At 42.8% G+C, this 15,540-nt stretch overlaps 1 protein-coding gene across 1 annotated transcript; it reads left to right on the forward strand.

Moving 5' to 3' along the window:
- The first annotated feature begins 1,144 nt into the window (after window positions 1-1,144).
- Window positions 1,145-4,540, forward strand: LOC117644250. Its single transcript, XM_034383530.1, has 4 exons — window positions 1,145-1,272; window positions 1,348-1,441; window positions 1,529-2,072; window positions 3,276-4,540. The coding sequence occupies exons 1-4, from the start codon at window positions 1,208-1,210 to the stop codon at window positions 4,538-4,540; spliced, it is 1,968 nt and encodes a 655-aa protein (XP_034239421.1). The 5' UTR covers window positions 1,145-1,207.
- The last annotated feature ends 11,000 nt before the right edge of the window (window positions 4,541-15,540 follow it).

Consider the following 15,540-nt stretch of genomic DNA (forward strand, 5'->3'; position numbering starts at 1 on the left):
AGCTTCAAAATAATGGGAGGTACTACTTGGTAGGGGTTGTCAATCACCAAGGTAAAAAAAGAATGCATGAGGGCCATTACATCGCCACAAGCAAGAGAGGAAATAGGTAACTTTCCCCACTAGATATTGTACCTATAAATGTCACCCTTTCTGCCATCCCCTTTTTGCCCCTCTCATCCTGCCATCCAACTTTTATTCCCATTCTCATTTGGTGCTGTTAATGATTCCCTAACATTTCACGATGAGTAATACCTGTCAATATTGTCCATTCATTTCTACATTTCATGACTAGGTGGTACAGCTTCAATGATACCAAGGTGTCAAACACGACATCAAGACATCTTTGCACAGATGACAGCTATGTGTTGATTTTTGAGAAGGACTTGAAATACGAGGGACAGCTCCCTTTTGACATCCCTGAATCTTTCTCTTGGGATAATTTTGCCAGAGAATTTGTAGGACACTTCTGCATCTTCTTTCGATTGCTGAAAATTCTCTACCACAGGGTCATTTTTATAATTCATTTTTTTGTCCCCAACAGGGTGAAGATGTTGATAAGAACGTCTCTGGTGATATGTTCAGTGAGGAGCCAGCACAATTCCCCCCTTTTCAGTCCCTATCTAATGAGGCGTTCCATCCAAATGAAGATGAGGCCTCAGACGACTTCCATGATTCAGTGACTGGATCTCTGAGTCCTGAAATTTTCCAATGGGACAGTGATGAAGACATCTTCCCCAAGTCGACTGCAAAAGTGAACAAAGTAAAAAAGTTTGTCAAACTGGACCAGCTTGATAACAATCTGGGGCTGTCAAAAATTATTGACGATGCAAAAGGAGCAGAGGTGAACATTGCCAATGAATTTGACAAATGGGATGAGCTTGATAACCATCTTGGTCACTCTGGAATTATTGATGACACAAAAGGTGATACTGAGAATTTTATTTGTCAAAAAATTTCCAACATCCAGGTAAAGCCTTTATTTGTACTTCTCCTTTTCAAAGTTCAGCTTCCACTTGTGTTAGAATTAAACTAGACCCATTCTGCACAGGTTCATGAAGATAATAATTCTACTGAATATGTACAGCAAGTTCCAGAATGTGACCACCCCAACTTTGACCTTGATGTTTTGGACCCAATTCTGACGGAGAATGACATACCAGGGGCCAAACTTGACTTGAGCATTATAGAAACCTACCTTAAGCCTCAGATGAAGCTTTGGCTACAAACTCGTGGCTTGCCTGTTAAAGGAAGAAAAGCACAATTAATAGAGAGGTATTGTGGATTTTACATGTAACACATATACCTCCCAAGTCCGTGCAGTGCTCTTAATTATCCTTTTTCTTTCAGAATACGTAATCACAAGGAAAGGGCCTTTAAAATAGACCCTGCGTATGATAAAGGGCAAGCCTACGAAGCCAAAAGGAAAAAAATCATGGCAGAAGTTAGTTGATATTCATTCCTTGTGTCATGAAGATTAATGACCTATGTCAAACTATATTTTTAAAACTGAATCTTTACTTATTTACAGCTTGACAATGGAAGAAAACAAGCCCCAATGATGCCTATTGGAGCTTTATGGAAACCCTTTCCCAGTGTCCACATTCCAAACAATTACTCTAGCAGTAAGGCAAGAGACTATCTGGAGAGAATACCAGAAGTAAGATTTTCATATGCAGAGGGAGTGATCTTGGTGAAGGATAAAGAAGGGGAGACCAGGGAGACCACTGATGACGAGGAAGAAGACGACCTCTATGATTTTTCCCAACCCACACAAGAGGACAGAAAAAAACTCTTTGTTGATGGTACTCTGAAGCGTGCCAATAATTTCATTGATAGTGGAAGAGTACTGTCTGTCCTTGACTGCCAGAGGGACACACATTACTTTGTCAAAGCCCAGGTCCAGGCATCGTTGAGAAACAAATTCTTTACTGTCCAAATTATGATGGCGAAGGGCAGTGGTTCCATCTGCTTCACTGACTGCCAATGCAAGGCAAAGGCTTTAGGAAGGTGCTGCCACATTATGGCCGTCCTTCTCCTTATTGGACGTCATGTAGCCAACAGAGGCCATGAAGGTAAGATTCCATTAAAACTGTACAGTAAATTATTTTTTATTACAACATAAAATTACTTAGAATATGCATCAGTCTGACATTACTACATTATCATATTTACAATCAGAGCAAGTTAAATAATTTTAAAGTAGGAACAGAGCTACTTATATCATAAAAGATGAAATGACTTTAGTAAAGCTCATCATCATTATCCAGACGAATGAAAGGATATTGGAAGTTTACAAGCATTGCACATACTTTGACCAAATCACTAGCAATAGCAAGCATTGAGTTTGGAATCACATAACGAATCAATCTGAAGTCTTTTACTTTCCCAATGTAAGTTTCCACATGTACCCTGCTTTGAGCAATGGCTCTAGACCAAATAAGTTCTCTTGCTGTAAGGTTATTTCTCTCCTTAACAAATGAAGGGATTAGTAACTGCACATCTAATTCATCACAGACGTCTTCTATGTCAAAGCCCTTGTCAGCCATAACTGCATCTCCTGGCTCTAGGAGCTGGAGGAAGCCACTTTTTTCTGTAATTCTACGATCAGAAATGCATCCTTCATACCCCTCACTTATGTAAGAGAGGCCTCCCATACATGATATTCCTATAAGGAACTTAATGGTGTTTGCACCCTTGTACTTAGAATAAGAATTTCTTCGTTGCTCCAGATTATCTGGCCTCTGGATACGAAACTCTGTGCAATCAATTATCACCCTAAGGTTTGGGAACGGTTCAAAACAAGCTGGACGCATCCCGTCTTGAGCTGCGGTACTAACAAACATCAGCTCTTCCAATTTCTGAAATTCAAGGGACATGACACGAACCCATGTGTACACAATTTTTGATGAATGCCCTTCACTAATGTTGAACAAAACTTTAAGGTCTCTAAGGGGGATACCCCTTCTTTATCGGAGCAGGGTCATGAGCAGTTCATCTCGTGGTGTCAGTTCACCTCTGAATCTCATTCCTTTAGGAGTGTTACGATTATACTTGTATTTAAATTTACAACAAATTTCTTCACCTCCCAATAATTCATACACCACTTCAAACATCTCTTGAGTCAGACTAGTGTAAAATTGGAAGTCTTTTTCTGAGAGTAGTTTGCATCGATCGTAGCACAGGAAACTTCGGTTGCATTGTATTCCAATGGAGCGTGTTTGTTTCGCCTGGAAACAAAAAAATCATTGTTAACATGTTTTTTTCTTTTTTTGCAGCTGTGACATGCACTGGCAGGGAATGCTACTGGCTGGCTGCTGGGGAAACACTGGAAAAGCGCCCTGGTGTTGTGCGGAGCAAAGACGAATATTATTTGAAGACAAAGTTTCACAGGCAAGGGCATTTTGACCCTCGCCCTACCAGCCAACAAAATAATGATGACAACACAAGAGTAGAGAAATTAATTACATTAGTTTCAAAAATGCCTCAAAAGATTTTATGGTTTTATCAGCTACAACCAAAGCCGGAGCAGCAGCGCCAGCGGCCTGCTGTAGAATGTGAGGAGTATCCTGATCCTGCAATGACTGAAAGACTAGCTGAAATGTGCTCCCATCTCCTTTGGAATTTGAACCAAATCAGGCATCAATCTACAAATCAACCGTTGCACCTCTCAGGAACTGAATCTCAGTCAACCAGTGCTTCTTGGTTTTCTCAACGAGCAGTGAGAGCCACTGCTTCAGTCGCCAAACAGTTTCTGGGGCTCCTTTCCACTAATTCAACACCTACTGGAAAAATTAACTTTTTCCGTTATCACCTGTGGGGAATAAGCAAGTTCCCTGAAGGAAAAAGGATGGGACCTAGAGCGAAGAAAGCAAAGGAAGCAATGGAATATGGAAGTGCAATGGAAGGTAAAGCAAGGAGAGCGTACATTCAATCATTGAAGGAGGTCGACCCTAGCTTGGATGTGATAGAAACTGGCATGTGGGTGAACCCAAAGTATCCAATGCTGTCCTGCAGCCCAGATGGAGTAATTGTTGACGTGAATGGATTTTTGAAACTTCTCGAAATTAAATGTCCTGCAGTGTTGAAAGGTATCGACCCAGCTAAGTTCGAAACACTTCCCAAAAACCAACTGAAGTCCTTCTGCCTCAAACGTTGCCAAACCACTGGGAAAATTGAGCTTAAGAGAAACCATAAGTGGCACTTCCAAGTTCAAATGTCCATGGACATTTTAAAACTGGATAAGTGTGACTTCATCGTTTTTTCAGAGGTGAACAATGAGCCCAAGTTTTTGTGTGTCGAAGTTACTTATGAAGAGGCCTTTTGGCATGAAAAGAGAGAAAGACTGATAAGAGCCCACCGAGAAATGCTGGTGCCAGAATACTTCTTATGTAATGCAGTGTTCCAAAAGCCAATCCTTCAAATGGTGTACACTGCATTTCATGAGGAGCATGACGACCCACATTTCTGGTACGGCTGTGACCCTGACTTCGTTTTTCCTGCGGAAAATGAATCCGAAGTACTGATTAATGTTCCAATGTAGGTGAATTCATTTATTGTGTGCCTTCCTCTTTTATATTTTTAACAAGTATCTTCAAGACTAAAGTGAACAGTTGGACCATCTGAGTTCAACAACTGTGTAGACTTTATTGAATTGATCTTTATGTTTGATATCTCTTTTAAAAAAAAATAATTTATATGTATTTTATATGACACAGAGTACAACACATTGTGATGTAATTATTGTTAGGTTTATCCTAGTCAAATGAGTAAGTTAATTTGAAAAGAGAAATAAGTACTGCATTCAGTCATAGCTGTACTGTATCACCCACTACTTTGTGTGAAGAATTTCACATTGTGATGTAATTATTGTTAGGTTTATCCTAGTCAAATGAGTAAGTTAATTTGAAAAGAGAAATAAGTACTGAATTCAGTCATTGTACTGTATCAACCACTACTTTCTGTTAAGAATTTATACTGAAATTGATGTTATGCATTACCTAAAATGTAGAACACAGTACAATGATTGAGGACACATTAGATGCAATTGGATTCTTACCTCCTGTCCTAAAGCAGTCTCATTACATATTTCTGCAATAGAGGAGGGTTCCGTTGTTGAAAATGGTTCAAGAATGATGTCTTGGTCTACTCTTTTCTCTTTGTCAGTCTTCTTTGGTGTGGAAGAAGTAACGCCTGGATCAGTGTTCATCTTGTTCATATTTTCATCGTATTGTGCACTAGGAATATTTTCATCAGTAATGATGCTGCAACCCAAATCATCATCCTCATGCAAGGCATTTTGAGAGCCGCTAAAATCCTGAGTAAATTAAAAAAAAAAAACTTGTGGCAAACAAACACAAAATGCACTTCTAAAATATTAATTTAAAACTAAATACTAACCAGCATCCGGGTAAAATTTCTTCTAGCTGACAGGCGCACAACATTGGCCCGTAACGACCAATGACTTCTCTTAGGGGAATAAGTAGCCCATGAAGAGGGCGACAATACTTCCTGCAAGACAAACATTATCCAATTATCAAGTATCGCAAGTATCGTACATAAGAGTATTTATTTAATATAGCCAACCAAATTACCTCTTTGATGTCTGGCTGGAGATCTTCTTCCTGTTCTAGTGCCTCTTTGTTTTTTACTGGACTAGGGTCCACAGTGGCCTACAAGAGCAGTCAAATGAAAAATAAAAAACATGCATATAAATTAATCGAATTTTTACTTTAAAGAAACCTGCAATAGCAAAATCTCACCAGACACATGAGAGCATCAACTGCTTTCTGCGTAGTTGGAGTTATACTCAAAATTCTGCTCTTGCGTGCTGGTGATTGCAGACTTTCATCAACTATCTGTATAGTTGGGACAGATGTTTCAGTTTCACTAAGCTCATAAGCAGCAGACCAGTATTCTTCACACTAGTTCCTTACCTTCACAGGAGTTCTTCCTCTACGTCGTTTTAGAAAGGGACCATCATTGTCACTCTAAGGAAGTACGCAAAAATGTCTTAAAACCCAGAAATCTTAGAACAAATGGTAAACGAAAGAAATTACGCACATCGTACTCTTCAATGTATTCTACTGGCATGGAGTCCTTCCCTTTGCCGTCAGGGAAGTGGCAAGAGCAAATGGTCCAGCTGGATAGTAATTTTTTGGGAGTGACTTTTTCAGTCCCAGCCAAAGCTAGCCACTGCCCCGCCACAATTGGATTTTTTGGGAAAGTATGAAACTGGCAAGTTTTTTCGGGCATGCTCTGGTGATGACCACAATTTTTGTAAATACATTTTCTGCCTTTTCTCATTGTAGCTAAAAGAGAAAATATAATGAAAAGACAATATCGTGGACAGAAAATACACATTTTACGAAAGAAACCGACGACTAACCTGTAAACTAGTAAAAAATCTCGCTGAACGAAGGTTATTTTAGCAGCGATTCTCAAATATTCGCCCGTTTCACTTAAAGGTTATTGTAACAACGGACGCGACAGGAAAAAACTTTAAAAATAATCAAACACGCGTTCAATCTGCTTAGAATCACGTAAAAACGGCCTTTCGCGGCCTTCGCGCCAACGGACACGCCGCCTTTCTGCTTTGTTGTGAGACGGCACTACGCTCCGCCACCCCGCCGCCATGTTCTTCTTCCTGTTCTTCTTTACGCCTAAGGTGTTCATGCTGTGCGCTGCCGTCACGCGTCGCCCTCGTGGCACTGAGACCATGTGAGTACTCCTTGATTTGTGTAGTGCCTTGTGGCGTCCTTGCATGTGTTGCATGTTCCTTGCCGTGCCCTGTGTTATAGTTGAGAGCATGTGGCCATGATGGTGAGGAGGGTAGGCTTCCCCCATGCTATGAACAAGAATCCCCTGCCGATGGCATAATTGAGATTCAGGAGTGGGACTCGGTCCCCCTTGAACAGACTTGCCCCTAGTTTCTGTGTCTGTACTGTGGGTGCAGGGTGATGGTGAGTTGGCTTCGATCTTGGGTCAGTGTTTGCGGGTTACGATTGCCTCAGCATCGGCTGCAGCATCAGATGGTGCCGCCCACGCCGCCCCACCAGCCCTTCCCGCATCAGCCACCGAAGTAAGCATTCCCGAGGAGCACATAATAATGAGAGAACTAGTGAGAATAGTGAGAACTAATTTTAGAGGCGGTTTTCATTTGTATTTAAATTTGATTGGTATCTCTATCAGGTGGAAGAGGGTGGGGGACTGCCTTGTTATCAAGCAGCCTCTCAATTTATGGAATTTGTTGCTTTTATGTTTCAACAGATCCGCGTTATCTTACGATGATGATGAGGAAGAAGAGCAGGTGCGCCCTGCGGAAGTCCCCGTCGAAGCGGAATGCAGTGTTTGCGCCGAACCGGTGTCATGGCTGCGCCCCCCGGGGGCCATCAAAGGGTGCCAGCACACTGACGTGACGCACCTCCCTTGCCTCCGGAGGTGGGTCATCGCGAACGGGAGGTGCTACCTTTGTAATAAGGTTGGTGTACGCCAGACCGTGTCGTGTCGTAACAGGCTTCGCGATGCTGCGCCAGTTTCGACAGTACACGCCTGGCGTATACACCTACCATGGCCTTGCTTTGCTGGACAGACCATAAATGAGCGTGATCCCCTCAAAAATCAGCATTTGGTCATGAAAATCTACACTAATGGGTCTTAACTTTGGGGTCGGGGGGTCCAAATGGGTCCTATTGCCATCAGCAGCCTCAAAAACATAGAAAACGACGTAAAACTTGACAAAAAGACGATACTGCTTAAAAAGTTGACTTTATTCTACAGCTTTTTAAGTGTTTTTTGGCTAATATGACCGAATGGATTGAGATAGAAAGCTGAATTTTGGTGTGTGGCGAGCCAAGCACATACCTGATGACCCTGCAAAATTTCAGACAGATCGGCCGAGCCGTTCAGGAGGAGTAGTGCGCACAGACACACGCACACACACACACACGCAGACTGAAAAAGTTTTTTAACACCACGGGAGTATCGGGCTTCGCTATCTCTCAGCCAATAAGAAGGCAACCGTCACCATGGTTCGATGAACCACTCCTTGATGCAATTGGGTACTTGGGAGAAAGCCTGGACCGGAAGTCAGCGATGGAACGGGAGAAACAAAAGAGCGTCGCGCGGCTGTGCTGAGCGGTGGCGGGGGCCGGGATGAGCGCAGTGGGGGAACCATGCGAGCACCGCCCTGAAAGCACACTCCCATCTTTGAACAAAACTGATCTAACACCATGAAGATTCAAAATTTTGCCGTTTGAGGGTACTTACTCTTCATCTTGCGCTGTTTAGAGGCATTAAAGGACGCGTCTTGCCGTTCCTCCGTAAATAATGGCGTTCTCAACCTCCTTCTGGCACCTGTGGCGACGCTTGCGTTGCGTTGTGAAAAAATATAAGAACAGGAAAGATGACAAATTCAACGGCAAGTGACTTGCTTCCGACTCCTGGACCTTGTTGCGACGCAGGACTTCGTTGCGACGCGGTTTGAACGCGGGGACTATATAGGGTACTTCGGAGGGAATCCTGACCGGAAGTTCGCGCCAGAACGGGAGGAACAAACGAGCATCGCTCGGCCGTGCTGAGCGGTGGTGGGGGTTGAAATCGTCGGAATGGGGGTGCAGGCGGCGCGCGCACGTTACCCCCTTGGAAAGCTGTGCTTTTTCTAAAGCACCAGTTAAGTCCTTCCCCTTCTGAGTCATGAAAAAGGCAATGGCTCCCCCTTTCGCCTGAGCTTGTTTATGGAGAGTAGAAACTGTGTAAGAACACGGGAGTTCTGCTCCAACTGCTTTGTGATGAGCCTGGAACAAATTCATGGCAGACGCCATTGTCTTCTGCCTTGTCTCGTGATCTGCCTTTAGGTGCACTTCTAAGTCTTTTAGCGCTTCCTAGACCGTTGCCGCCCCCCCCCCCCCCCCCCTGCTCAGAGGTGATGGGGAAGTCTTGTTTCCCAGTCCATGCGAGTTGCTTTTGGTTGGTGGGGCTGGCTCAATGAACCCACCTGGAGACGAGCTGCTTTCTTGACGAGGCTTAAGGCACTTCGTAACATACTAATGCTTAAGGTTGAAACAGCCTCATTAGAAGGGTCTTTTATTTAGAGCTAACAACAGGAACGTATTGATTTTACCTTTTTACCTGGCCATGGGAGATCTTTCAGGACTACAGGTCTCTCCTCCCCATTCGGATACAGAAGTTTTTGAAGTTGTTCTCCAACTGTTGTCATTTTCGTGATCAGCACATCGAGAACTGCAGGAATCAACGTAAAACACCCAAATCCCCATAAATCCCAATCTCAAACCGAGGTGATAACAGCGGCGGCTGCACTGTCGTCTGCTGGGGGAGTGCTGAAAGCAGTGCTACCAACAGAATGTGTTGCCAACTGCGCGCCTGCTCAAAATTAAAAGTCGGCCGATTACTGCAAACGCAAGGAATCTGAAAACCGCTCCGTCCTGGGGTTCAATTGATGCCATCTAGTCTAAATTCAGGCGGAACAAACAAGGTTCATTACGTGACTTTTAAGAGATGGCCAAAACGGCATCTAAGCACGAAATCACCCACATGGGACCGTGGACATGGACATGCGCGCCCATAAGAGGAAGCTAGGAGACCAGGAAACTAATCCGCCCCTAATCCGTCGCCCTGGCCTGCGCGGGAACAGTGAAGAACCGGGCCCTACCTTACCCCCCTTCACTGTGGCAAAAAGGTACGGAAAATTCTGTTAATTTTTTTGCCAGGATTCTCCGTAGGCTCTTAGAGTATTCTCCGTAAGGGAAGGTGGGGTACCATGTGACACGGCCACCATGTGACTTTGGCTTCACTCTCATTCCAGGAACGTGACGTCACGTTGAAACGAACGTGACAAAGTGTCACGTTCGTTTGAGCATTGTGTCACATTCGTTTGAATGTGAACGAGCTGATTTTCGGCCAATTCACACCCGAACGAATGTGACACAATGCTCAAACGAACGTGACAGTTTGTCACGTTTGTTTCAACGTGATGTCACGTTCCTGGAATGAGAGTGTTTTTCTCCCAAACGGCTTGCTATCCAACAGCGGTAAGAAGACTCAAAGGAAGGTATCATGAAGGAGAATCGACGTGCAATAGGTCGTGACTCTCCTTCGAAAAGGACGGGAATGGTAGCGATCAGAATTGGAAATAGTCTTGAAATAGCTCATTGGAAACTTTTTCTATTTCCCGCCGCGTCCGCTTTTTACCTTTAAAATACATTTTAAGGACATATGCTCTGCAAGATGTTTCTTTGATGTTTAAAGCGCAAAATAAGCTTTGGCTCGATTCTCTACGGCATAAACTTCGAGCGTTATTGCTGTTTCCCCTAAAACTGTTGATCTGGGCACCATGTGACTCTACTGTCATTCGCTATGGGATTCCGCGATTCACTCATTTGAATGTGTTCAGTCTATGACATTTGTACACTAGTAAATAAAACCTTTATTGCTTGGGAACCAAAGATGATAAATTGATAAACTCAACGGATTTAAAAAGCTGGAAGATTTCTTCGTTTATTCTTTGCGTGTAGGTACGCTGAATAGGATTTAAACCCAGACAAAAGGCCACTGTCACATGGTAAACTATGGCTGTCACATAGTGTACTACGTGGGGTACGAAGTGACACTTTGACTTTGCCCATTCAACTCGCGATAACTCAGCAACCAAAACAGATAAATTAGAAATCTCAACAGAAATTAAGGTGAAGAATCATTTTGTTCACATGTCTACTTATGGATGTAATGTGATTGGTGTTATTGGGTTGACGGGCATTTAACAAAAAACCGTCACATAGTACCCCACCTTCCCTTACGACCGCACAGTCTTCTCCGTAGGACCTGGAAGACTGTATAGTCCTACGGAGAACACTGTGAGGTCCTACGGAGAATACTGTGTGGTCCTACGGAAAATACTGTAAAAGCTTACGCAGAATATTAACAAGGGGGCTACGGAGGATTACCACAAGCTGTTAACAGAATTTTCCGTAGCTTTTTGCCACAGTGTACCCGACCATTTTGTGGCAAGACTTTTTTGTCTGACTAAATTTTGGCGAGACTTTCTGGTTTGACCAAAACTTGGCCTCGCCTATGGAGTGGCGAGGAGTCTGACCGTTGGATTTGTAGTGCTGGAAGACATTCTCAGTACGCTAGCTGCTTGGCCAAACGTTGCGCCCACACCGTTCTTTGCTTCGTTTTCTCTCAAGGGGCAAAGAACGAGATTATTGTCACATAACGCTTACTGTTACTAGCTCCTGTACGAAAACCTTGCATTTGAAGTGTTGTCCCTCATACAGCAAAGTCCTAAAAAATTGCCTTTTTTCGCAGGGACTCTATACCATTTACGAAACAGTTGACTGGATTTTCCCGTACGTCCCGATTCTGCCTTACGGACGCTACAGGTTCCGAATGGTATCCCGGGTCGGAAATGACACTGGCCCAGTCCATCTATGTGCGAACGTTGACTGCCAGGTCATTCCAAAGGCATAGACACCACCGTCGTTGTAATTTTCGTCGTTATTTCGATTAAGAAGGGTGCATTACGTGCACTAATTGCAACCGAAAAGCACCAATCAGAAATCGCTTATCAGAGCTGCACGAAAAAAAAATCTATAATTTACAGCGTGTTGTAAGTGGCTTTGAAACTCGAAGCTGTTGCGTTGTTAATAAAGGTTTATCTCACTCAAATTTGGATATCTTGTTCCTCGGAATCATTCTGACGCCCTCAACCAAACATAAAATCAGCATTGCGTGAAAAATTTCTGCCTTTAAACGGAATAATAGGTGACATAAAACAAGGCGTACACTCTCAGACTGTAATTGCTTTTTTGTCCTTTCGTGAAGAGTATTTTACACAGCAATAAAAAGTACTATTTCCTCAATGTCTATGGATTTCATTCGTTGTATTGACTTAAAGTTAATTTGCTATTGACAAAGAGCCAACATGCAATTGACGTCCAAAATACACTCTCAATCCAGGAACGTGACATCACGTTGAAACGAACGTGACAAAATGTCACTTTCGTTTGAGCATTGTGTCACTTGTTTGGGTGTGAATTGGCCAAAAATCGGCTTGTTCACATTCAAACGAACGTTGTAACGTTCCTGGAATGAGAGTGTAGTCAATAATTGATGACAAGGTAGTCTTTAAAGTGAACAATATTGCACATGGTTACAAAGGGAATACTACATATTATTGCTGCTTAAGGGGAGGTTCTACTGAAAAAATGGCGATTTTTGACAAAAATTGCGAATTTGTGTTTCGGGCAGTTTTTGCATCCTTGGACCTTGCTGAACCTAGGGAAATGTCCAGATCGACCCTCAGATTTTTTTTCCGGCCTCTACAGCCAATTTTGTAAAACAGTGCAAAATGTCTAAATTGCTCAAAATTGCGGTTTGCTCCTTTTTGAGGCTGAACGGTCGCGCGCCTGTAAGGTAGGCAACACATTCAGCTCGGCTGCTCAGCGCGGCTGTCCAGCGCTCCCTCCCGGCCCAGAGGCCATAGAGCGACTGGTGCTGCTCCCTGGCGGCAGCTCTCGAAGCGCTCTCCCCCCCCCCCTTTCCCCTTTCCTGCTCCTGCACACACACACACTACTCTGTTCTGTAAGCCTGTCGACTGTTTGGAACGTGGAAACGCAACAAAATGCATGGAGTTCATTCGAGATGGAAGAAACCGAAGGCAAAGAAGCCTACTGGGAGAAAAAGTACCGCGAATTCCCAGAATGCCTCCAAGCGGTGGGAAGCTGAAAAAGCTCGAAAACTTCAATCAGTGGAGAAGAGCAGCTCTACACATGTTGACGAGGTTAGGGTTTCGGAAGCCGGTCCCTCCACACAGTCAACAACCCAAAGAAAGTTGGATTTCTTCAGAGACGAAGGCCAAGTAGCGACTAAGACGGACCAGACGCCTACCAAGTCGGATTACTTCATAGTTCACAAAGAGTTTTGGGACGCTGCAATGGGAGCTGCTGTCTGCAAGACTTGCCGCCATGGTCAGTTGAGTCTGGACTTCAAAGAAAGCCATGGTTTTGTGAAAAAGGTGGTTATCAGATGTTCTGTCTGTGATTGTGCTGTGTGGCAAAGCTATACAAGTCCTAGGGTTGCTAATGTGGATGGCTCTGAGAGCACAAGGCCTCCCTTTGTATGCAACAGGAAAATTGTTGATGCGTTCTTGGACATAGGAACAGGTGCGTATGAAGCTCATTTGTTTGTTTTTGTGGCATAAAATACGGAGTTAGTTATTTTTTTTTACTTTGTGTAGGTTATGCTGGATTGTTGAGATTTTCTGCGGCCATGTCAATGGACTCCATGTCAATTCAAGCCTACATGAATCACCTGGGAAAATTAGCTATAGAAAATGAAGCGTAAGTGCCACTTTCCTTCTTCCATCAGCACTCAGACCTATGTATGTGTAAATTCTAACTCCAATTTCTTTTCCTTTTGTTACAGAGTCAAAGAAGAAATTCTGTCTCTTGCCCGCCAAGCTGTGAGGAAAGCGCACGAGCTTGAGAATCCAGATCTCTGCCATCAAGAAGTTATTGATGTTGATGTTTCATTTGATGGCTCGTGGCCCAAACGTGGCCACACATCACTTGTTGGTGTTGTTTCAGTGATCGACATTTTGACTGGCTTGGTTATTGATTTTCATATTATGTGTAAATATTGTCATGTTTGTGCTGTGAGAAAAATTGAACTTGGTGAAGATTCCAAAGAGTTTAAAGAGTGGGAGAAGACACACAAGGACAGTGGTGAATGTGATATAAACTATAACGGTTCTGCTCCATCAATGGAAATGGGCGGTGCTGAAGTGTTGTGGAATCGATCTATTGAGAAGAACAAGATGAGGTATACCACTGTGTTGTCGGATGGAGATTCTAAAACAATCAGTCACTTGAATCAGACTGTGCAGCCTTATGGTGAAGATGTTGTAATAGAAAAAGAAGAATGCTTGAACCACCTATCAAAGAGAGTTGGTACTGGCCTTAGAAAATTGGTGACCGATGAGAAGGCTAGAGGTGTCACTCTGGGTGGAAGAAAAGCCGGCTCTCTGAAGGACTCAACTATTACTAAGCTGCAGTCATACTACCACAAAGCTGTCAAAGAAAATATGCCTGATGTTGCGGCCACCAAAAAAGCAATTTTTGCTACCTTGGAACATATGAATTCCACTGACAACAAACCGAGGCATTCCAAGTGTCCGAAAGGTACCAACAGCTGGTGCTTCTTCAATAGAGCTAAGGCCAAGAAGGAGAAACCAAAATCTCATAGTGACATGAGTGTCAGCTTAAATGATGAAGTTTTCAAGAAAATAAAACCTGTTTATGACAGGTTAAGTGACAAGTCTCTTATGTCAAGATGTTCAAGACTAGCAACACAAAATTCTAATGAGTCATTGCACAGTGTTCTCTGGAATAAATGTAAGAAGGAAACATTCTATTCTAAAAGAAAATATGAGCTCGGTTTGACCAGAGGAATTGGGGAATTCAATATGGGACTGAGAAAACTTCTGGAAGTTAGGAGAGATTGTAGCTCAGCTGACAACAGCGAGGAAAGTGAAACTGAAGAAGGTGATTCCACAGCCGAAGATTCCACAGATGAAAAAACTGAAGCAGCAGGAGCAGATGTTGTCATAGGCCTTTCAATTGCTGACCGCATTGACAGGAAGAGGACATTGCAGAGTAGTCAACAGCAAGTTAGAACTAAGAGAAGAGCAGTAAAGAAAGTCCAGAAGAAAATGCTTGCATCAAAGACCAAAAAATCAGAGGGTGTTACCTATGAAGCAGGAGGGTTTTGATTGTAAATTCCCATTGTTAAATGTTATTTTATTGATAATGATTGCTTTCTAAGCTTCCTTTTCTTTTAAAAAGACCCAAAACTAATTTATGCTATGTTATACAGCATGTATTAAAGTGTTGATTGTCCGGAAGAATGATTGTTCTTGAATTTCTCTTTCTGCCACTTTGACCCTTGTTTTCTCGAAAGTAGTTTTTCTTGACTTCAAAAGTTCGCCTACGCAAAACGGTTTGGACTATCATGCTGAAATTTTGCGTGGGTTCTCACCCACATATTAGCTTCAAACCGTGGCATCCGGGTCAAAATGTGACCCACCATTTCCTTTCACAGAGGTGTACTTTACTAAAAAATGGCAAAATTTATGATTTTTAAAAATTTTAATTTTTAGCGTGTATTAATTCAGAAATGGCTTCACATTTTGAGTTGGGTATGCCACCATTTGTTCTTTAGGGTAAGATGACTCATTTGGCTTGTACGTGACCAGCTCACTCAAAACACTTTGCGTACAGAATTTTTGCCCGAAACACCTTTTTTTAGTCAAAAATTGTCGTTTTAACCCAAATACGTGACTCAAAAATCTGAAATTTTTTTTTTAAGCTATCTTAACATAGTCCTAACAATCCACTATCAAACAAAGTTCATAGTGCCTTTACTTTAGAAAATAGCATTTTCAGTAGAACCTCCCCTTAAAAAAAACTACGTAAGCAAAGGACAAAAAGTCAATAATGATGAGAAAAAAGTGAATACGAGTCAGAG

The sequence above is a fragment of the Thrips palmi genome, unplaced genomic scaffold, assembly GCF_012932325.1.
Source record: "Thrips palmi isolate BJ-2018 unplaced genomic scaffold, TpBJ-2018v1 HiC_scaffold_18, whole genome shotgun sequence".
In the NCBI taxonomy this organism is placed as follows: Eukaryota; Metazoa; Arthropoda; class Insecta; order Thysanoptera; family Thripidae; genus Thrips; species Thrips palmi.